This window comes from Plasmodium chabaudi (assembly GCF_900002335.3).
Source record: "Plasmodium chabaudi chabaudi strain AS genome assembly, chromosome: 13".
Lineage (NCBI taxonomy): Eukaryota > Apicomplexa > Aconoidasida > Haemosporida > Plasmodiidae > Plasmodium > Plasmodium chabaudi.
The window spans coordinates 643,881-669,209 of NC_030113.2; the positions used below are offsets into that span (position 1 = coordinate 643,881).

At 21.8% G+C, this 25,329-nt stretch overlaps 7 protein-coding genes across 7 annotated transcripts; 3 read left to right on the forward strand and 4 right to left on the reverse strand.

Annotated features, from left to right (window-relative positions):
• Positions 1-4,733: 4,733 nt before the first annotated feature.
• Positions 4,734-6,664, forward strand: PCHAS_1316500 (AP2 domain transcription factor AP2-O5, putative; the record flags this gene model as incomplete). The annotated part of the gene is made up of 2 exons (XM_016799158.1): positions 4,734-4,782; positions 5,049-6,664. 2 exons carry the CDS (start codon positions 4,734-4,736, stop codon positions 6,662-6,664), a joined length of 1,665 nt encoding a protein of 554 aa, XP_016654489.1.
• A 1,504-nt stretch (positions 6,665-8,168) lies between these two features.
• PCHAS_1316600 (conserved protein, unknown function) lies at positions 8,169-9,614 on the reverse strand (the record flags this gene model as incomplete). Its single annotated transcript, XM_740395.1, has 1 exon — positions 8,169-9,614. One exon carries the CDS (start codon positions 9,612-9,614, stop codon positions 8,169-8,171), a length of 1,446 nt encoding a protein of 481 aa, XP_745488.1.
• A 1,204-nt stretch (positions 9,615-10,818) lies between these two features.
• On the reverse strand, positions 10,819-13,983 carry PCHAS_1316700 (exosome complex exonuclease RRP6, putative; the record flags this gene model as incomplete). The annotated part of the gene is made up of 1 exon (XM_016799159.1): positions 10,819-13,983. One exon carries the CDS (start codon positions 13,981-13,983, stop codon positions 10,819-10,821), a length of 3,165 nt encoding a protein of 1,054 aa, XP_016654490.1.
• An 847-nt stretch (positions 13,984-14,830) lies between these two features.
• PCHAS_1316800 (conserved protein, unknown function) lies at positions 14,831-15,274 on the forward strand (the record flags this gene model as incomplete). Its single annotated transcript, XM_728728.2, has 1 exon — positions 14,831-15,274. One exon carries the CDS (start codon positions 14,831-14,833, stop codon positions 15,272-15,274), a length of 444 nt encoding a protein of 147 aa, XP_733821.2.
• A 606-nt stretch (positions 15,275-15,880) lies between these two features.
• On the reverse strand, positions 15,881-16,945 carry PCHAS_1316900 (conserved protein, unknown function; the record flags this gene model as incomplete). The annotated part of the gene is made up of 1 exon (XM_016799160.1): positions 15,881-16,945. One exon carries the CDS (start codon positions 16,943-16,945, stop codon positions 15,881-15,883), a length of 1,065 nt encoding a protein of 354 aa, XP_016654491.1.
• A 1,917-nt stretch (positions 16,946-18,862) lies between these two features.
• Positions 18,863-21,065, forward strand: PCHAS_1317000 (serine/threonine protein kinase, putative; the record flags this gene model as incomplete). The annotated part of the gene is made up of 9 exons (XM_016799161.1): positions 18,863-18,899; positions 19,103-19,214; positions 19,326-19,386; positions 19,539-19,671; positions 19,771-20,114; positions 20,217-20,335; positions 20,474-20,564; positions 20,703-20,788; positions 20,921-21,065. 9 exons carry the CDS (start codon positions 18,863-18,865, stop codon positions 21,063-21,065), a joined length of 1,128 nt encoding a protein of 375 aa, XP_016654492.1.
• Positions 21,066-22,375: 1,310 nt separating this feature from the next.
• On the reverse strand, positions 22,376-23,878 carry PCHAS_1317100 (signal recognition particle subunit SRP54, putative; the record flags this gene model as incomplete). The annotated part of the gene is made up of 1 exon (XM_736645.2): positions 22,376-23,878. The coding sequence occupies one exon, from the start codon at positions 23,876-23,878 to the stop codon at positions 22,376-22,378; it is 1,503 nt and encodes a 500-aa protein (XP_741738.2).
• Between the last annotated feature and the right edge of the window lie 1,451 nt (positions 23,879-25,329).

Genomic DNA, 25,329 nt, shown 5'->3' on the forward strand with positions numbered 1-25,329 from the left:
TAAATATAAAAAGTGAATATATTAATATAAAAAAAACACACACATATCTAACAAGTGTGAATAAGCAATAGAACAAGGGTGTTATTCATATATGTATACAATTATTAGTTTTATTAAAAATTAGAAAAAATCCAAACAATATTTTACATTTTTTACAACACTAAATATGTAATATATTTGTTAATAAATATTCTTATCAAATTGTATATTTACATTAAAATTTGCAAGTTGCGAATTAAAGTTATTTCACTAAGATTAAAGCATATTATATATTTTTTATTTTATATATGGCCTTAATTCCAATCAAATTATATTATGAATATGCTATGAATATTTTTTTTAATTTACATTTTTTCAAATCCTTTTCACAATTTTATTATACAAATGGATATTACTATATTTTTTAACTTTCATTGTAGCTTAACACAATAATATATGCATTGGTTATGCTAATATAAAAAAAAATTCATTTAATTTATGTGATTTTCATAAAGAAAGGAAAAGGAGCTATACTATTGTAATGTAATACCTAAGATAAAATATCATTAAAAATTGAATATTATATTAATAACAAAAAAGTGAAATAAAATATAGTATTACTATTATTATAGCTAGTATTAATAAATATTTTATGGCTTTTCAGATAAATAAAATTTATTTAAGAACATATATATTATGTCTATTCAATATTACACCTTTATGTCTTAAATTATTCTATTTTTACAAGTTTAAATAATAAATGTATAAGCATATATTACAATCTAAAATTATTTCTCTATCTCATATAGCGCAAAAAGTATGATTGCAAATTGCTATTGATTTTTATTTAATTTTTATTTAATTTTGTGTTCTTTCTCTATTTCTTATGTATATAAAAAATGGAAATTCATTTAAATAAATTAAATAGACAACTAAACTACTATTATTAAAGAACATTAATAAAATATAGCGTATATACTTCCTATGAGCAGCTGTAATAATACAAAATAAAAGTCATCTTTTTTTATTGTCATGAGAAAATTATAAAAATATATTAAAACTTATTTAAAATAAATGAAAAGTTTTTCTTTATAAATTAGCAGAACGTGCATGTGTTAAAGTATATGTAAATAAATATATGTACACATGTACATGTGACAAGCATGCTAATTCATTTTATTTTTTTTAATTAAAAGGGTTTCATATAGAATAGTACACACAGATAAATTATAAACAATTTTTAACATATATATAAAGTAATATTATTTATAATTATTAATCTTTAGAACTGGAGACTCATAATAATTGGTACATGTAGACAAAAGTGTTTGAAGTATAAAAAAGAAATTTTAATCATGGAGAAAATATAAATTTATTGAAAAAAACAACTGTAACATGAACAAATGGATATATTTCATTCGTTTATTAATATAATTATTACATTTATAAGCATTAAACATATTAAAGAACTATATATAATAGCATATATAATAAGTTACATATTATTAAACCCTTTAACAGTGAATCTATGATAAATTAAAATTTAATAATGTATTTGACTATTTATTTACATAATTTTAAGCCCATAAATATATATTTATTCTTATTATGGGCACTAAAGAAAAAAATTAAACAGCTTTTTATTGTCTAACAGACTTAATCTTAACCAAATAAATGTTACATATATATATATAACAACTTGTTCTTTGAACTGTTTTTATTTTATTTATTTATTATGTATATTTTTCTTTATAATAATTTTACATGGTTGGTGTAACTTTTTTTTTATTTTTTTATATTATAAATATTTTATCCTTTTTCTTCTCGTGTGCATATTGAAAAGTAACAAAGCATTTATCACCTAGTAGCAAAAAAATAGACTAGGAATAAATGACTTCAAATTAATATATGCATATTTTTTTTTCATTTTAAATTAAATATTCGTATTATATAAGCTTTTAAAATTAAAAAAAAAACAGTAAATAAAATGTAGATATATAGATACATATATATAATATGTACGTATAAAGCTTATAAAATAATTACAAAAAAAAATTGTTTAAAACATCATTATAAATAAATTGGTAAGTTGATATTATTTAAAACATTTTAATAAGTGTCTAATATTTTACTTATATATAAATAAAAAAAAAGAAGAGATATATAATGAATATTTTTTATTTTTTTTATTATGAATGTACAATATATATATTTTTTTTAATTTATATTCTGTATAAGAATTTACAAAATATTGTCTTTATTTCGTTTGCCAATTTATTAGAAATATATTATGTTTTAAAAGATTTCATTTTATATATATGCGTACCAGTTCTATGTTAAATGTACCTAAATAAAATACTACGTGCATAATTAAATAGCGCCATGCTTGTTTAAAATTGTTGTTGTGTATAAATTTTTCATTTTATTTTTACTAGTTTTAATTTTATCTTATATATAAGTACTTATAGCATATGTGTTGTTTATACATAATTTAGCAGAACACAGAAAATGCATTTCGTTACACATTTCTAATTTCTCTAAACAAATATAAACATGCATATGCCTAAATATATACATATATACACATAAATAATGTACATATAAAATATACATATTTTTTTTTTTAACCCCTTGTCATAAAAAAATCAATTAAATTTTAAAATTAATAAATTTATTACATTTAAGTGTTTTTGTAGATTAATAATAATAATAAACATATTAATGCATAATAGAAAAAAATATATAAATAACCAAATAAGGATATAGCGTATTTTATGTATATATATATATTTTTTCCCCCCGTTTTTATTCTTTGACAAAAGTTAAAAAAAAAAATTCGGAGTGTATATAATATTCTATGTTCATAATTAGTAAATTTATTGAATAAGATTATGTGGTTTTAAGAGGGAGGCATTTTTTTTTTAACGCTATGGTGTATCTCTTTAGGGGAGCATAAACATACATATATATATAATACATATTTTCATTTCTACAATTTGTTATATATATATAAATAAATAAGTGTATATATAAATTTACTTATTTAATATTATGGGAATATGCCAAAAGAAAATATTAATATATTTTTATGTAAGAAAAAATAATAAACGACCTTATTATTTTTTTTTTTTCTATTATACAACAGTAATTGCGGTATTTCTTTCTTATTATGATTTTTTCCACATGCTATCTAGTTTTGTTTATTGCAGTTTCACAAGCTCTATTGGGTTTGAATATTTGCATATATAAATATTATATACAAATTTTTATTATATATTTATAAAAATATATATATATACTTGTGAAACTTTTTTGTCTTTGCACATTAAATGAAAATATTTATTTCGTTCACAACATCCTGTTTAAGTAAATAAATAAAATATATGTTTTTATAAAGTTTTATTATATACATTTTTTTTCTTTTATATTTCTATATTTTTATTATTTAGTAATAATATAGCTCATTGCTAATATATGTAATCTATTTTTTTGTATTTTTTTTTTAATTATAAATGCTCATTAATAATATAGCAAATAAATAAAAAGGCTGTTGGTTTCTTTTATAACAACATATATATAGACTAGAAAAAATATAATAATAAAGCAATATTTTTAGTTTTATTTTTATAATTTTGTCTTAATAATTTTTATGCTATATATATTTGGATACATATAAAACATTATGCCAAGATATTTATATATAGAACTAAAAAGGGTTAAGTGTGTTATTTTTATAAAAATATTTAAATTTAATACACCTTTTAGCATTTAAAATATTATATATTTTTGTTTATTTTGTGGGCTTAGTATATTCCTGTTGTGTTAATAATTTATTTAATAATTTCTAAAAGGTTTTTGAATGCCACATATATTTGAATAAAGAATTGTAGTTACATATTATCTTTTTTTTACACCCAAAACTTTTATGACTTGTATTGCACATAATATGTTTTTTTTTTTTATTTTTCATATTTTTTCACCCCCTATATAAATATTATATGTATCAATATAGCATTTTATTTTTTTACTTAAATTGTTATTGTTGAATTAATATTAATATAATATTACCATCTTCACACTTTATTAATAATAGATTGTTTCTTTTTCTTTTATATATATATGTATGCATACATATAGCATGTTGTGTTTTTATCTTTAAATGTTTATATATATGCATTCATTATAAAAATACAGATTTTTTTTTAAAAATAAAAAAAACAAGTTTTATCGATTATTAGTTTCAAGTATAAAAATATTCTGCACCCATTCTTGAACTTTTTTTTTTTAAATAATCAATTTGTTTATTATTATTATTTATTAATTTGTATATTTTTTTCGATATTATTTATATGTTCAAGTTTAACATGTTTATGTTGTGTATATAATATCTATATACCCATTTATTAAAAAATATATATTTATATCATATCGTGTGAAAACTATATATTCCCCTTATTTTATTATAAGCAATATACAATTTGTAATTTGTTATATCTAGATAAGAAAAACGATAATAATACAAGCATTAATGGATATTAGTAGTTACAACACTAAATAAGTCCCACTCTCAAAAAAAAAAAAAAAATTGTCGGCTGTATACATATGGCATATAATAAGGTTTAGACCTATATATAAAATATGTAGGAAAAAAACATTTTGTTTTTTTTTAAATTAGAATATATACATAGAGGAATACATATACATATTACTATTAAAAAAGTAACCAAAATATTTATATAATTCAAAAATTTTCAATGATGATTAATTGCGTCAATCCACAAAGCACCACCCAAGCTCAAGAAGGTAATACTACAATTGTGTAAAAAAAAAAATATTCAAATAAACGTGTGCAATCTCTATATATTACATATGTGTAAAACATTGGATGCTTGTGTTTTTCTATATTGTGACTAATTTAACCTATGGTTTGTCTTTCTTTCTTCCTTTCTATTGGTTTTGAGCTTCCATACATGTGTGATAGTAAATCGAAATGTCAACAAGTTTAACTACATTTTTTACACCAATTTTAAGCATTTTATATGATATATACAATTTTTTTAATAACACAGCTAGCGAAGCACCTAACCCAGAGCAAAACGCCATTGAAGAAAAAGCTCAAGAAACAAATGATAACGGCAGCTATGATTATACAGATGATAATGGGAAAAACAAAGGAGTATGGTATAATGCAAGAACAAAATGTTGGTTAGCTTGTGTAAAGGGCAGTGGAAGACATCTTCGTGTGTTTTCAGTAAAAAAACATGGATATAAAAAAGCAAAACGATTAGCAGTTGAATGTAAAAATGCAACCTTCTACAATTATAATAATAATAACTCCATATCAAATGGAGCCAAAAATGATAACCAAGGCAACAGTTTTAATAGCAGCAACAGTAATGAAGAAAATAATAATAAAAGCGAAGATGCTAATAATACGAGTGAACAAACACAAAATTATAAAGTGTCTAATAATGTAAAATTTACAAATAATAATTATAATAACATGAATGAATATATAAATACAAAAGAATTGAAATATCCAAAAAATAAAAAACTGAATAATGGTGATATATATACACATATACCATATGATGATAATACAAACTATTCGAAAAATAATATACTAATGGAAAATGATAGTTTAGATATGAATAATGGTGTATTAAATAAAAAAAGACGATATAATACTAGACGGGGCAATTATAAATATGCAAATGGTGTCGAGAAAAATCAAGAAAATGGCAATGCTGATATTTTGGGAAATGCTAGCAATACTAATGCAAATATAAAATTTGTTAAAAATATGAATAACCCTAATAATGAAGAAAATGAAAACTATAATAATAACAATTTATATTCAATTTTAAAAGGTGATGGAATATCTATTAATAATATGGATGATAAATTGTATGGAGATGGTTTAAATAATTGTCAAATGGAAAATCAAAAAAAAAATAATAAAATAAAAGATAAAATAAGTTGCTTAGTAAAAACTAGCAAGTCCAATTTTAGTTCTATAACAGGCGATCGAAATAATAATAATCGGAATCTTTCATCGAATTATAATAATATTAACAATATAAATATTATGAATGGCAATAAAAATTTTAATTATCCCGTTAATACTACACACAGTAAGCATAATAATATTCAAAGAAATTATAACAACAATGTAGACAACCATGTGTGTAATACAAATATTATAAGTAATAATAACTGTTTAATTACTGATAAAGACTTTCAAATTGATTCACCAGAACAAACAAATGAAGAAATGATTTTTATAAAAAATAGTAATTACGATTATAATGAAAATGTAAGAAAAAAAAATAAATATAATAATGAATGTGAAGGAACTTTTATTTTTTCTCATGAGTATTATTCAGATTATGGTAATAAAAATAACGAAGATGGAAAAACAAATTTTATAGATCTAACTAGAGAAGCTTTAGCATTAATATTGAAAGATTTAAAAAAAAATGTCATTCCTAAAATTCCTGTGGGTATTGAAAAAAGGGAAAGATATTCAAATTCGTTACGATTATGTTTAAAAAGTGCGAAATTGACAAAACATATTAATGAATTAGAACCATATCTTGAATTATTTAGTGAATGCATTAAGAATAACAAACTACCAAGTCATATGAATTTGAATGCTCAGTTGTTTTATTTAGACAAGTTATGACCATAGCAATGTCGTTTAAATGTGTCATTGAAATTATTTTTATATTTCTCTAACCTTTCTAGTCCCTACTTTATTTATAACTTTTTAATCGGATAAAAAAGATATACATATCAAGTACAGCAACGAAATGAATCTTATTATTGCCAAAATGCCTTCGTTTTTTTCCTCTCATTTTCATTCGCTTTTTTTTGTTTTTACTTTTATCGTTACACGAGATTATCTATATTTTCGCATTTATACTTGCATGCAATTCGGTTGTTTTAATTACAAATAATATTTTACTACACAATAGTTTGCATTAAGATTGGGCTCGAAATATATCACAACAATCCAAAAGCAGAAAGAGATATATAAATATGTATAATTTATGTGCATGAGTATATATTTTTCCTTCTAATTAAATGCATATATCTTGTTTAATTGAATATATTTATATAGTTTTTCATATGATAATATTTATTGCAAATGGTTGTAATATATTTTATTTTGAAATTTGATTTCATGTGTGCATATTTCCCAATATGTGTATTTTTTCTAAGCATCTCGATTTATATAATATGTATATAAAGAGAAAGAAAAGTTGAATGTGAAAAAGGCTTACCTATATATTAATTTTTAATGGTAATAATAATAGTTATTGCTGTTGTTTTATTTTTTTTTTTTCACACAATTTTTTTCATTCTTACATTATATATATATAATTGTTTGTTTAGCTTTTTGTTTGTTTCATTTTTTCGTTTCTTTTTTCTTTTCCCTTTTCTTTATTTCTTCTTCCAACAATAAAATAGTGCACAAAAGAAAAAAAGAAAATGGCGAAAACATTTATTTGCATCCAAATTAATAATAATTATTATAACTTAAATGAAAATTTTTGAATAATTAAACAGTTATGCTTAAAAACGGCGGTCAAAAGGTGCTACAACGTGTTCATATTCCTATGCATATCGGAGAGACAGACTGCATGCCTTAACATATAGTAACCTTTTCTATGTCTATACATAAAGAGACAAAGTAAAATATGTTACACAACATTTGGCTATTTAGAAAGGTAGACGTTGTTACGAACTAAATATGCGTGTGCAAATTGGTGAGGCTTTTTAAAAGTTTATCAAATGTTTCATAAAAAATTGTTATAACTTAAATTAAATAATTAATAATTATGATCATTTAATTAAAATGAAAAATGTATACATATATGCACATGTGTATGATTGGTAAATTTTACAAAAAAAAAAAGTGAAATAACGATATGCTTATCTCAATTTTGTGAAAAAAATAAAAAAACTTCACACATTCTTATGTACATTAATATGAAGAGTGCTACTAAAGATATGTATGATGAAAGAATATTTTTGTTTGTAGTAAAAATAAAAAATTATTAAAACGAAGAAAATGCTTTCTTTTTTTATTTCTTATATAAAACAGACCTAAATAAGACATAGCACAATGTTGGAAATGCTGTATTATTTTATATTATACTACAAATGGTTTAACAAAGTATGGATTATCTTTTATTTGATTCGGTTATGAACATATCTATAAATTTTTCTTTTTCATAGGAGTCTAATTCTTTCAGATATTCATAATCGCCTACATACGAAGCATTTTCACATTTATCATTGGTTTTGTTTAATCCCATATTAAAATATGCATTTTTTGAAACATGATTATTATTAATGTGTGCATAACTTGGATAATAATTATTTGGAGTCGGTTTATTAATTTGATTTTCATAAAAGAATGGATCTAGACATGTACCAACAGTATCACTTTGATCATAATAATTAGGAATATTATGAACTATATTTTTTATAATATTATTATTTTTGATTTTTGAAAGTGAATATTTTTTAGTCTTTGTATCAAACATAGCACTAGGAAGATTATCATAATAATAGGGTTTAAAAACATAATTAGCTATTCCATTATTATTTGATTTTCTTTTTAAACGTGAATAATTATTATTTTCATATGGATTTATATTTACATTATTATAATTACAATTTTTGTCATTATATATATAATTATTTTCATTATAAAGTAATAATTTATAAAATGAGGTACATAAATTTATAAATGTTTTATACTTTAATATTTTGTTTAAATTTTCTGTACTATATTTTAAGGCTGATGTTATTCCTAGTCCTTGATTATTAAAATGGGAGTTACAATAAAAATTATTTGTTAATTTTCTAAAGGCATAACATAATAATTTAAATTGTGCAATTTGTATATTTTTGATTAGTTTTATAAAATTCTTTTCAACAAGATCAGCATCTAATTCTATATAATCATTTTCATTGTTATCCACATTATTAGCATTATAATTGGTTATATTGGAGTTATAGTTATTTACATTTTTTGATATTTTTTTCATAGAACAAAATAATTTATTTTCATTTTTTTTTAATATATCAATTTTATTATCTAGGAGTTGTTTTTTTAAGTCTTTCATCTGTATTGTTAATCTTTCGTTTTCTGCTAACAAGATTAATTGTTCTTGTCTAAATAGTTTTAAATGTGAATCAGTGTATTTTAAAATTTCAGGATAATTATTATTTTTTTTATTATGCATAATACCATATGCATTAATTAATAATGTGTTTAGAGCATTCTTTTTTAATTTATAATTTATACTACTTCCTACTATTAAATTTACAATTTTTTGTGCTGCTGATCCTTTTCTTAATGCTTTATAAGTAATTTTTCTTGCTTCATTTAATGGCATATAATTAGTTTTTGTATCTCTGTCTCTTTCTTCTAATGCTTTTTTTAAACTATTTATTTCACTGTCTTTAACTAGTAAATCTTTTTTTAATTTTTTTTTCTCTTCTTTCAATTTTTTATAATTTTCATCATTTTGTATATCATATTTTATTCCACTCTTTGATGCCGTAAATTCCTTTTCATTATCTCCAGCTATTCCAATATTAGCTGGTATCCCATCCATTTTGTTATTTTCCCTTTCCTAGTCTTTATTTGTGTTTGTTCATATACGTTGTGTAAAATTAACTTACGAATGGGTACTCGTTAAAGTTATAAATATATACTACTACCTAATTAGTGTTGTAAAAAAAAAACAAAATTAACACATACTTTTCAATATATTAAAAATCTATCATAATATATAGTAATAAATATTTTCTTTAAAGATAAAAAAAATTTATATTACTCAAAAAATAAAATTGTGTTAATTATTATGAATAATAAAAAGGTATATACACATTTATAAAATAATACAAAATTTAATCATATCACAATTTATGATAAAACTATTATTTGCAGCAATATTATGGTATTGCCATAATTGTTGTTTCAATATGTATATGCTATTTTATTCGTTTGACTTTCGCTTTATATTGTCCAGCTATATAAACACATTTACGTTCGTTACGTTCGTTACGTTTATTATGTTGATTATGTTGATTATGCTGATTATTTTTTTCCATTTTATGTTTGGCAATCTGCATTTTCAATAATGGAATACAAATTATTTTTCATTATCTAGACAATTTTATATATATTTTTTTTATCCAAATTTACAACCTAAACAAGTGTGCATAAAACAATGTGCATATTTTTTTACGTATAAATATAAAAAAATTGTTATTCATTATTTGTTGTATTATTAGGTATATAATACTTTTTCATTATCTATAAAATGATGGAAAATAAAAAAATATTTTTTAATTTTGTATGAAAACATTTATTTGTATTGTTAAGTTTATGGGTAATATATTAAACATGTATAAATAAAAAAACAAAATATAACCATATTAGCTATATAAAAAAAATGCTAATAAATTATTTGCATTTATAGCATTCCATTATAATTGTTTTTTTTTTTTTAACAAATGTGTATTTGTTGAAAATTCAAAAAAGAATATAGCATAAAAAAATATCCAAATTAAAGTGTGCATACATGTATGCAGTATAATGAAATAGTAAATAACTAAAAATGATAAAACGAATGATTTATAAAAAACAAGAAAATGCTGAAATAATATAAATATACTTCTTACATAACCACATGACGTTAAAAAATCAATCCTTTTCAACCATGTCTATATTTCCATTTATCCCCTTATCTATTCATAACAAAACTGCAAACAAGTTCGTACCAATTTTGTTATACTTCTTTATTCTTTCCAACTTTACATAATTTCATCTAAAATATTTTTTCCATTTATGCTCCCTTTTTTATTCTTGATATTATATTGATTGTTGTAAGATTTGTATAGTTGCTTATTTTTGTAATCATGGTTAGCTTGTTTTTTTTTATTTTTAAAGATGTCTTTCTTTACTTTCAATTGGTCTTCCTCTTTTATACTATTAGTAAAGCTCTTAGTTCTTCGCTCATTTAATAGTTTTTCTTTTCTTTGGCTCATCGAAATAATTAATGATGATAAGCGAGCATAATTTTCATATTTTAAGTTGTAATTAATAAAACTATTATTTTTTTTTTCATATTTATAATTTATATCATTTTGATTGTCACTAAAAAATGTTTTTTCTAAAGTAAAAATTTCATCGTCATTACCCAAAGGGCTTATCTCACTTTTGACCTGCTCGTCATTTTCACTTACATCCTCGTTTGATATAGATTGAAAATACATCTTGGGAACGATGATATTGTTTTCATAAGTGTTTAATTCATTTTGTGCATTATTATTACAAAAGGAAATTAGATTTGATTTATTCCCTGAGGAGGCATCATTTTGATTTGAATTTTCAAGATAGTTGTGATAAAAAAATGTATTTCCTCTTTTACTTTTATTATTACCAATATTAAGATTTTTATTATTTATATTTGATTTAACAATAACTTCAAATAGTGATTCGATATTTTCTGATATTGTATTATTTAAAGGGGTGATACTATTTTTTAAATTTGATATAGATGTTGCACCATTTAATATAATAGAAATTATATTTTGAATATTAAGAATACTATCAATTGGTGAATCTATTTTTTTTGATAATTTTTCTCGCCATATTAATATATTTTCTATTAATTTATCACAACATGTTGTATTGTAAGAAGTGTTTATAATTTGTTTAATTTGTTCCTTTGTTTTTAATATATTATCATTTCCATTTTTTATTTCATATTTTGTTAAGCAAATTTTATTACTTTCAATAAACATCGTTTTTAATATTTCGATTCCTTGTTTTTCTTCTTCTTCAGTTAGATCAGAAAATTTGATTTGCTCGAAATTTACATAAACATTTGTGTTATATATTTTGCTACCTTGTTTTGATAAATTTAAAGCATGACTGTGGTTTCCTGCATTTTTTATGCTATCTTCTGTTTGCTCATCGTGATCAGAGTCACCATTTTGAGAAATTCCATCGTCATCATATTTATCCGTTTGAATAGATGCATTGCCGTCATTTTCTTTCTTGACGCGATTAAAAAGGTAGTTGTAATATAGATCCGTTATTACATAATCGAACAAATGATATAAATAATGAGAGTGTGTTTTAAAAATTTGAATGGCTTCTGAAATGAGTGGCCTATCTAAAGAAACCGAAGTGATAGATGTCAAACCAATATTAACATTAAAATAGTTGAAAACTAGATATGGGATACTATTTTTTATATTTAAACAATTAGCACATAATAATAAATCAATAGTATTTATAAAATAAATTGAAAAATCTTTTTGAAAAAATAAAATTAAATTTTCAGAATTATATGTAATTTTTAATATTTTAGGATCTGTTGTTATTTCATTTAATAAATAAATATCTTCGAACATATTAAAAACGTCGATAATATAATCTACATCTTTTGTTCCTATTAAAATTAAGGATGTAAAACCATGATAACTATTTTTATAATCCACTAAGCTTATTATAGATATTTTATCATACGTATTTTTAATTATATTTATCATATTTATTAAACTATTCTTATTATTTATTATTTCATATTCCTTCATATTTATATTTATTGGTTTTGTTAAATCCTTTTTTATGCTCAAAAATTTGTCTACATTTTCATCATACTTTATGTACATATTTATTAAATTATTTATTTCATATGTATAAGGATTGTCTACTATAAAGTTTATTTTTTCACAATATTCATTTATTTTTTTATCTATATTTTTTAATAATTTATAAAAAAAGTATTCATTAATGGTGGTATCTTTTAAAATGGTTGAATCCGGTTTTGAAACCATATCGTTGTAATGTTTTTCTACTTTAAATATTTTTTCAATTTGATTATTTATTTCTTTATCACATTTGTCTGCTTCGCTAATTTCACTGACATTACTTAAGGCATCAAAATCGTTCGCCTCCTTTTCTTTATATATTTCATTCACAATTTCGCTACTCCCAATATCGTTTAATTCGTTATTTTTATATTTCTCATTATATAGTAGTGCTTTCTTTTTCATTTGTATTATAGTCTCTTGATATTTTATAGCTTCGATCAAATTGTTTTCTAAGTCGGCTAATTTGTTATGTTTTATGTGTATGCGTGGTATGAAATATTTTGCATAATTATTTATTAAATGAGACCAAGAATTTTTAATATTATTTTTAAAATCATTTGATGATAATTTTCTTTTTTTGATTTTGTTATGCTCATTTTCTTTCATTAGATTTTTATTTGTATTACCATTTTGATTATCCTTTTTTCGTTTTTTTGATTTTTGATTTTTATCGTTTTTTTTTGCACCCTTTGTTTCATTCAATTCGGTTGTTTGTAAATTATCTATATTTATCATGTTTTTATAAATTGAATTGGCCTCTTTATTAGATCCTTCATTTTCTTCTTCATCTGAATTTGTATTAGATAAAGCAATATGATCACTTTTAGTTTTTTGTTCGAATTTTATATTAGTATTTGATTTTGGGACTAGCCTATTTTTATCATTATTAAGTTGGTTACTTTGTGAATCTGAAAATGTTTTGTCTACATCATTTAAATTAAAAAGTTGTAAAAAATTTTGTGATCTTTGAATTATTTCTTCTAATACTGAAGATATAATAGGATAGTTTTCTTCATTTCCTAATTCTGGTATAGTATTATTTTCATAATTTTCTGATAATATATTTTTTTTATTTTCATCATTTGTACTATATATTAACAAGTCATAAATAATTTTTAATAAATTATTTTTTAAAATATTAATATCTTCATTGTCTGATTTTGTAGGAGGGAATTTATTTGTTAGCTTAACAATTTCGACAACATCATTTAATAATTTTGTCATTAAAAAGTTGCTAGCCTTATTTGTCTGTTCATCTTCTCCAACCCCTTTTAATTTTAGTAACTCCTCGATTTTTTTACGACAATATTCCATTTGCTATATCATATTCAAAATATTAAAGCAGTATATTGTATACCTTATCAATTAGTATATACACAGAACAAACCAATTATATGCGTATGCAATATACTTTTGAGAATTCACAAAATTGTGGTGAAACAGAAGAAGATTAATGCTTGATATGTTTATTCGTCTATCACCCTCCTTTGATAAATTAATAATAGGAGAAAAAACGATAATCGAAAATATATAAGAAAAACAAAACAAAAAAAATATAAAGAAAATTATTTTTTTTAACGATTGTTACAAACTTAAATTAAACTCTATACATATAAAAAAATTAAACTTATTAAAACAAAAATGTAAAATAATGGAATGATAAGATAATAATGGAATATATTTTAAAACAAAAAAAAAAAAATCATTTATATTTCAAGCGAAGTTGATAAAATATGACAATATATTTATCCGCATTATTAATCAATCAAATTAAATAAAATATGATAACATTTATTTGTTTTGAAATTTTTGTACCATCACAAAAATTTGCATGTTAATATATTTTTCAAAGATTTAAAACTATACATATGTAAATATAAATTGGAATTATTTTTCTCTTTTCCCTTTGGCATTCATAATAATTGTATATCCCTTTTTAGGTATTCAAAATTTTTCATTCTAATTTTAAAATATATGACAATTTTTGTTATTTTTACATTGTAAATAAAAAAATACGAATATTAAATCTGGTTTTTATGGATATAGATTTTTTTTAGTTGCTTAGCAATATGAATAATGTGAAGAAAAAAGAAATAATTTATTTCTTGGTTTGATTTACATATACATACATGCATATTAATATTTTTTTAGTTAGTTAAAAATGTCAAATGAAAATAAGCATGCGGAAAAAGTACCAGACAACCTATTATGTTTAATTTGTTATGATGATATAAATGAAAATAATTATATTGAATACAAAACAGATGAAAATAGTGAATGGTATCCTAGTATGTTTTGTATGAACTGTACAGGCATTTTAATAGACACACAATATCATAAATATGTTGATAATGTCCAAAAATCCGATTGTTTAAAAGAACAAACTAGCTTATTAAAAATGGGACCACCAATAAATGTTAAAGATAAAAATGGATTTCCATTATCAGATGGTAAAGAAATACATAGTCTATGGTATTTTTGTGATAAGCAAGTTCATTCGGCAAAATTAGATGGTAGTTTAGTAGGAGAAGAAAGAATGAAAATGTGGGAAGAACTAAAAAAGTTTTTAATAAAAGAAGATAATCAAAATAATGAAAATAATTAATTTATGCTACAAATGATCATACTATATTTCCCATTTGTTTGGCTAATCATGTAATAAAATTCAATTCATTTAACAATTCCACCTGTTTTCCCCTCTATATTTATACACATTCCTATGCAACTCTTTTACAAGCAAAAAGGGACTATGCATGAATGTGTTTAATTATTCCCTTGATATAATACCAATTTTCAGATTTTAACTACATAACTCCAATTTATTTTAATTTTTTTTTTTTCAAATTTACAAATATTGTTATAAAATTTTTTTGTAATTTTTTTAACTAGTAGTGTTTCACTTAAAACAAAGTACACACGTATATGCACTCATAATAGAAAAAATATGTAAAACCTAAAAAATCTGTAAAACCAAAAAAATGTGTAAAAACAAAAAAATATGGAAATTTTTGAAAAATTTTGAAAAAAATTGAAAAAATTTGAAAAAAAAGGGTATGGCTATATATTTTAAAGCTATACTTTTTTTGCACACACAAAAAAAATACTGAAAAAATACGTATATAAAACATAGTAATGATTTATTAACTAATTCTCTATATACGTAGGGCTTTGTTATTTTATATAGTACCCCATAATATCAGTAAAATACTAATTATAAATTATTATAATTTAAATTTAAAAAATCTTTATCCTCAAACATTACATATAGATCTTTTAATTGATACTGTCGATTTGAAATATTTAATAATTCTTCAATATAATGCACATTATTAACTTCATATTCAAACCTTAATGTAGGTACACAATAAAGCCCATCAAGAGACTTGATATCATGGTGATCAATAATAAAATCTATGTATGACAATTTTTTAGAATAAATAATATAGTCTACCGGATCAATTAGTTCTCTATATAAATTAATATTAGTTACTATATTTGCAAAAAGATGTTGTGCACTAAGCATTTTTATTATTTCTTCTTGTGGTTTCGAAGTTTTATGACCAACCGTTTCTAATTCATTTAATAAAAAACTTAAAGGTAGTTTATTATGATATACTCTAAAGAAAGGAATTAAGAATATTAAAAAACCTCTAACCTGATGATCAAGTTTCGAATATAAAAAATCATTGTGATGTTTATAATAAATGTTTTGCGATAGTACATATTCCGTTTTTGTATGAGTAGATAAGGTTAATAATTTTAACGAAAGAATATCACTTACATATTTTTTTAGTAATTTTAAAATAACTTTTTTTTTAAAATTGGTATTACAATTGGGTACATAATTATTTATAACTGAAAATAGGTCCTCTCTTTTAACAGGAAAAGGTTGATTTTTTAATAAACATTGAATAGAAATTTTGACTGCTAATTTGATATCACTGTCTTGTTTTAAAATTTGATACTTTTCTAAATTTTTAACTTTTTTCTTAATTTTGGTAATTTCATTATTTTCAACACCATTATTATTTTCATCGCTTTTTTTTATATTATGATCATTACTATCCGATGAAAAATTTAAATCACTAGAAGAATTATCATTATTATTTGGTTCCTCTAAAAAATCAGCAATATTATGTTCTTCATTTATATCTAAATTTGTGTGTACATTTGCATTGAAATCAATATAAGAGTCTTCAATTAATTTTATGCATTTATGTATACTTTTGTATGCATCACTTTTCGTGTCCTCATTCATTTTTATCATTTTTATCATTACGATTATATCCGTTTTTAATTATTATTTCTTATTTTCCCAATGAAATATAGTATATACTTTTTACAACATTTCCATTCATATTACTATCATTATGTATACACATAAATATAATATAATATTTTTTTGTTTTCACAATATAATATAAAAAATATTAATATTATATTTTATAATTAAAACTACAACATTATACGCTATATTATGTTATATTCATATTTTTTCCTTAAATTTTACTATAACTGAAAATAATTAAGAATAATCAATCACCTTATATATGCGTATGAACTTCATTTTTATTTTACTGTCATGTGTATAAATTATATTTTTTTTCTCTAAAATGCAGATCATTAATGTATATAAAAATTGTATATATAATATTATATATATATATAATATATATTATTATATGCATATATATATACACTATTTTTATAGCACGAAAAAACGCTTATATAAAATAATTTTTTCAATTTAACGGTTTTACTTTATAAATTTTTTCTTATGTACCATTTTAAACAATATATTGTTATATGAAAAACCATTTTTTTCCCTTCTTTTCCATTATTTTTTTTTATTTTTTTTTTCTTTTTCTCTCAGTGTTATATTTATTATGTACTGAAATAAAATAACTGCTTCAGGAATTAAAAAAAAGAAACCACAATTTTTTTTAATATAAACATTTCAGAGTAATTAAATAAATCAAAATTATTTAAAAAAAAAAACAATAATATAAATTAACGATTAAATAGTGATTTATATATATTTATTTGTTTATATATTAAGTTTTTATCTTTTCTATTTCTTCGTTAATTATCATTTTTTTTTTCTTTATAACGGAGAAATAGTTATTACAAAGAATTTCATTACCCCCCCCGTTTTATTATATAAACATTTTATTAAATATATAAACGTGCATGGTATATATATGTTTTAGATTGTTTATAACTTTAAGATTTATAATAAGCGCTACATAAAAATTAATACCTTTATACCAACGATTTATATAACATTATATGGATTTTCCTGCTATTTCATGAGCGTTTTTTAACTTCCCCTATTATATTACCTTGTCCTATATATTAATTTTTTTTAATATATAATTAATTTATTCTATATTTTATTATTGATATATTTTTTCGTTTTCTCTTTTCCTTTTTTTGGTAGAACATAAAATATACGATTAAAAATTCCATTGTATTTTATAACAGTTTTATAATTCTATAACATGATGAATTAATGTATAAGAATTATGCACACTTATGTGTTTATGTATATTATATATTATCCAAATGATTTTTTATATTTAGAATATTTTTCATAATAATAACAGTGGTATATACATTTAATTAATATATATATCTTTGTAATTTCCGTTTTATTGTTTGTTTTTTCTACATATATACATATACACTATATATATTTTATACTATATATTTTTTAAACGCTATACATATTTACTGTTCTATCTATATAGGGTAATAACATCAATTCGCTTGAAGCATTCTCTATGTTATTACCATATATATTATATTGATAACTATATGTAAATATGTGTACACATATAGAACATATATTATGTGCATGTTTCTTAACATTTTAAATTGCTTCAAGTTTTAAGTTATTGTGTTATTATATTAAAAATTACAATATATGTGTGTATGTAATTTTTCTCCATAGAATAGTGAAATAACGTAATTTTTTTTTAATTGCTTAATTTATTTTCCATAATTATCCGAATATAATAATAGAAAACGAAATGGATGGAATTATAAAAGAATAGGGATTAGTGTTATTTAAACGCCCTTGCTAATAAATAAACATTCTATACCTTTTTTTATTTTTTGAGGTTATTGTAATTTATGAATTTATTATGAATAAATTTTGTGTCTTTAAAAAAAAAAAAAAAAAACATAAAAAATGGGGGTTGCATTAAGCAAAAGAAAGAATAATCCAGGTAGGACATTCAAAACATATAATACATTTCACTATCCAGATGTTTATTACACATTTATTATTTCAATTATGGGACAAAGCCAACCAAAAATACATTGCTTGTACATGTTTTATTTATTACATATTATAGCTAGCTATTAACAAATTTGTCTTTTTAACATTTATGTTGTTGCTTACTTTTTTTTACATATTTTCCTATTTTAGATAAAAATCTTAAAAATGACTCATCCGAAAATAAGCGGCAAAAAAAAAATGATGAGCATGACTCGAATTTGGAATTTATAAAAAAATACAAAATAATAAACAAGATTGGAGAGTAATACTTTTTTTCACTTATCATTTAAGAAGCTTGTGTGCATGTTAATAATTTTGCTCAGTTCTATTTCAACTGGTTAAATATTTATTTGTTTTTTTTTTTCTATTACAGTGGCAATTTCTCAAAAGTTTTTTGTTGCCGAGGAGAAAATAAAAAAAAATGCGCTATGAAGGTTAGAAAAAGACATCAAAAATGTTGAAAAATATTACAACTTCGATAAATAATTATATAGAGTGACAAAATTTATGTCTGATTGAATTGCGGCCATTTGGCTAACACTTAATTTCAATGTTTCAACATATTTATATTTTATTTTTATTTCAGTTAATGTGCTGCCCCTTGAAGAAAACATCACATTATAACTGCTTCAAGCGTGAATTATTTATAATGAAAACGATAAATAACAAGCATCCATACATTGTCAAAATTCTCGATTACCATGAAAAAATTTGGAAAAGTTAGAAAAAAAAAACAAAATTAAACGATGAAAAAAATAATTCAACATATATGCATTATTTTCAATTTTACTAATTTGCTGAAATTTTTTTATTTATAGAATATTATATAGTCAAATTAATTTTAGAATATTGCGAAGGAGGAAATTTATTTGAATATATAAAAATAAATGGAAGCTGTACCCATTCAGAGGCTAGAGTTATCATAATCAAACTAGCCAAAACAATACAATATATAAATTCTTTAAAAATTATGCACCGAGATATTAAACCTGAAAATATTTTACTAAGAACTAAAGATAATATAAAAAGTGTAGTTCTATCCGATTTTGGGCTAGCCAAAATTACACCTTCAAACCAGTCTGTTGTTAAAAGTAGATCTGTGTGTGGAAGTGATTTTTACCTTGCCCCAGAAATTATAAAAAATAAAGAATATGGAATAAAAGTATGCAACATTATCAGCACATACATATATACTAACTCAAATGTAACATTTACACTCATATAAATGCATAAACTTATATTTTTATTTTTCGTTTTTTCTTAGATTGACATTTGGAGTTTAGGAGTTTTAATTTTTTTTATAATAACCGGAAAAGTGCCCTTTACGGGGAAAAATGCAAATGAGCTATACAATAATATTCTCAAAGCAAATATTCCTGAATTGTAAGCAAAAAAGAGATAAGAAAAAATATGATTCATAGGAAGTGTGCATATTTATAATGCATAGAAAAACTTATTTATAAAAAGGAATGTTCGCAATATACTTTTTCATATATTCATATTTTTTCCCAACATTTTTAGACTATCCAAGGAAAAATCATTGAACATCCAACCGGGGTTAAAAAATTTATTAGAAAACATTTTAGTACACGATCCGGAAAAGCGATTTAGCGTAATACAACATAAGAAAACAATAATATATAGCAAAACTCTTTCATATTAATTTCGATTATTTTTAATGAGCATATTATAAGTCTTACACTTTTGCTTATACACATTTTTATTCCCCGATTTTTTTTCCATTTTGCAGTGCTCAGATATTTTAAACCATAGATGGATTAGAGGAACACTTACAAGCTGTGAATTTAAAATTTTTAACTCAGCTTCATATATAAAGTAATTTCAATTAATATTATATAGCACCATTTATGGGACATATATAATTTTGTTTTCATATTTTATGATGCATTTATCTTGTTTGTATACCCTATTTTAAAATAATATTTTTTAATTATAAATTTTTTACAGAAAATTAAAGTTAGACAAAAAAAAAAGTTTGCCTGATGAGCCAAAAGAAAATCAAATAATAAACAAATCATTTGAAAAAGAAAAGGATTCGATTGCAAATATGAAAAAAAAATATACTTTTTTCTTAAAGAAGATTACAAATTAGTATATTTTTAATATAAATAAATGAAGCATACTAAAAATGCTTGCATTTTTTATATCTTACTAAATTCGAATTGTTGGCCTACTTATAATAATGTGTATGTACATGTATAGGTTTATGTATACATATATATATATAGCTTTTTTATGCTCAAATATAAATGTATATATTTCCTTTAAATCTTTCAAAAAAAATTTAGCTATTATTTTTTTTCCATTTTTGGATAATATTGATATCATAATTTTGCATTTTTTTGTATTTAATAAATATTTGACTATATATATATTGCGCAGAAACTGGACAAATCTATATATAAATATATAAATTTGTTTGTATATTTTTTGTGCTACATTTTTATTAATATAATTTTTTTATTTTGATGTTTTCAATTATTTATTTGTAAATACATTTATAGCTTTTCGCTTTATTTATTATTTTTTTTTTTATCCTTTAATCAACTAAAACCTTTGTAATACTTAAAACCCTTTTATGTATCCTACACCTTACAAATACCAATTTTTTTTTTACCATCAAAAGATATAGATAGTTTTAGGGCATATAGACATATGCTACTAGCTTATTTAAAGGGAAATAAAAAAGGAATGCTTACTAAATTTATTTTTATTTATCAATGTAGCAAAATTATTACATACTTATTTAATATATAGGTTTAATGCATATTGATATCATACAAGTTTGCTCGTTTATTATTTACAAAATGTTCGAGTAAGTAATTATATATCAAATGCACACATGTATGTATGTATTATAAATTCATAGGAACACTAAAAAAAAATATATATACAGATAGATTAAAAATGAAGCAACATATAAGGAAAAAAATAAGTTAAAAATGTAATGGGGTAATAAAAAAATATTATATTATTATAAAGCGTGTTATATAAACATGTCCATAAAACGTAACATATAAATGTCACAAAAAAAAATATATAAAATAGCCAAAAAAAGAAATAATAAATAATTTATAAATTATAGACTTTAACGAATTCAAATAATTGCATATGCCACAAACATCCACCTGGGATGTATTGGCAAATTATAGGTGCATATATTTACATATGCTTTAATCGTATAATAATATATTAAGCTTGTATTACTTTTTTTGGGTATAATTATATTTCTTGATTTTACATATTAAGGGAAATAAAATAATTATAAAAAAATATCCCTAAATGCATATTATTTAATTGAGAATAAAAAGGTGTTTAGAATAGGCACCTAATATTTTTTATAGTTTAATTTGGAATTATTTATAATTATTTATAATTATTTTTAATTGAATAAAATGCTAATCATTTCTTCATACCCATTTGTTTCATCATGTTTGACATGACACCACCAAAATCATCCATCTTTGTAAGTTCCTTTAACATATTAACCATATTATTAGCTCCTCCCATATTATTAAACATATTAGGATCCATCATATTATTCATTTTACTCATAAATTGTTTTTGATTTCTCATTAGATTTCCCATACCATTATCTCTTAAACCTAATTTTCCCATCTTTAATACCATTTTTTGTAAGAATTTAAATTGCTCTAATAATTCTCTTATATCTGAAAGTCTTGTTCCCGAACCTTTACAAATACGTATGCATCGACTATCATTAAGAGGTTTGACACAATCCAATTCTTCATTAGTCATTGAATCCATAATAACCATATATTTTTTAATTTTATCTATACCTTCTTTTTCAGTTCCTTTACTGATTAGATTCGTACCAAATCCTGGTATCATAGACATAACTTTGCTAAGACTTCCCATTTTAAATACATTTTGAAATTGATCATACATATCTCTTAAAACGAATTTTCCTTTTGCAATTCTATTTATTAATTGTGGTTGTTTTTCTATATCTATAACTTCCTTTAAAGTGGATACTAACCCATCAATATCACCTAATCCTAGTAATCTTGATACAAAAGATTTAGCTTCGAATTTTTCAAAATCATTTACATGTTCTCCTGTACCTATAAATGTTATAGGACATCCAATAGCAGAAACTGCTGATAATGCACCACCTCCTTTAGCATGCCCATCAATTTTTGTAATAATAATACTTCCTACCTTTACAGAATTTTTAAATGCCATAGCTTGATCATGGCAACTTTGACCTATATGACTATCAATAACAAATACGATTTCTTCTGGTTTTATAGAACTTTCTACTTGTTTCATTTCTTCAAATAAATCATTTTCTTGTTTATGTCTACCCGAACTATCAACAATTATTAAATCATATTTATCTTTTAAAAATGCATTTACACCATCTGTTGCTATTTTTACTGGATCAACTTCGGAATAACTACCATAAAATGGTATTTTTACTTTTGCTGCATTCTGTTTTAGTTGATCAAAAGCACCAGCTCTAAATGTATCGGCACAAATCAAAGCAGTTTTAAATCCTTTTTTTTGATAATAATGTGCATATTTTGTACATGTAGTAGTCTTACCACTACCTTGTAAACCCACAAATAATATTACATTTCTACCTCCTTTCTTTGGTACATAAGATTCTTTTTTCCCTTCTAATAATTTAATTAATTCTTCTACTACATATTTTTGAACTAACCTTTTTTTATTATTACCATATGCCGCAGCATTTTTTTCAATGTTTTTTTTTATATTACTTTTGATATCTTTTAAATAAATTACATTAATATCTGCTAGAATTAAAGCTCGTACTATTTCTTTTAAGCATTCTTCGATAACAGCATCGTCAGCAACTGGCGCCGCTTGAATTTTTTGAAGTGCACTTGTAAGCTGCGCCCCGAGTTCAGTAAGAACCATTTTGTTTTACTTTTTATATCTATTTAAAAATGTTATATATATATATTTGTCTTTATAAAATTTAAACTAACTTCTGTCCTTTTGTTGTTACTATTATTTGGACAAGCAACTATATTTCTTGCTGTTCATACAATTATGTAACGAATGTATATTTCTCGTCTTCGCATAAAAAAATCTCACACCTTTTGGCGATTTATTTTGTGTATATAAAAAATAGGAAATAATAAATGCCTTCTTGAAATAAAAAATATTATATATAAATATTTTTTAGAGATATTACGAGGAGGTATATACACGCAAATCAAGTCGTATTATTTTAAAAGAAACGAATTTTAACAAATGTTTGATAAAAAGTACAATACGTAATCATTAAAATAAGGTGTAAAAAATATATGATCATAACATATTTTATATGAACATGAGAAACACATGTATGTATAGGAAAAAAATGATATGTACAATTATTAATTATCAATTGGGACCAGAAAAAAATATAATATAAAATTTTTTATTTTTATAAAAATGTTTATAATTATTGCTTCTTATGTTGCATTTTTAACAATCGTAGTTATTTAATATAAAGTTTTTTATTTTTAATTTATCAAAACTCTCAAAAGGTATGAGATTTTTAATAATCTTAAATTATCTACTTTGGAGTATAAAATAAAGATTGAAAAGAAACATAAAACGTACTATAAACAGTATATATTAAAATGAATATATGCATATACATACAAATATATTACATGCATATATTATTATACATAATTTTAAATTTCTTCCATCTTACAAATAAACATGTTTGTTTCTCATCATAATATAGATCTTAATGAAATAATAAACATAAATATGTATTATATGTATATAAAATAATATATGTTTATATTATGTATATATAAACAATATATATGGCTACATTATTTTATAAATTTTACATTATATATATATAATTTTTTTCAATACTATCTTTGTATATATTTATTTGGATTATTCACCTTAAAAAAAAATTCTTAAAAATATATATGTTCTAATAATTTTTAAATCTTAATTGTAAACGGAAAAAAAGAAAAACAAAAAGAAAAAAAGGGTGGAAAAAAATACTGTAATTAGATATGCTCATATCGTATTTTATGCATACTATATAGCATGACACACTTTGCATGTCAATTTTTTCAAAAAAAAAATAATAAAGATAATTTTCATATATTTTAAGGTAAATGAAAAAAGAAAAAAATTATATTTACAACATATTATATATAATTCAAGCTATAAAATAAATATATACATTTCTCATGTACATATTTATAATAATATGATAAAATTACTCGACATATGCGGAAAGCATAATTCATTTATTTGTGTTTTAAAATTTTCTCCTTTCTCTTGTAAGAAGGAATAAAAAAACAGACAAGCAAAACATTTCTATTTTTAATGTAGAATATGCATATTTG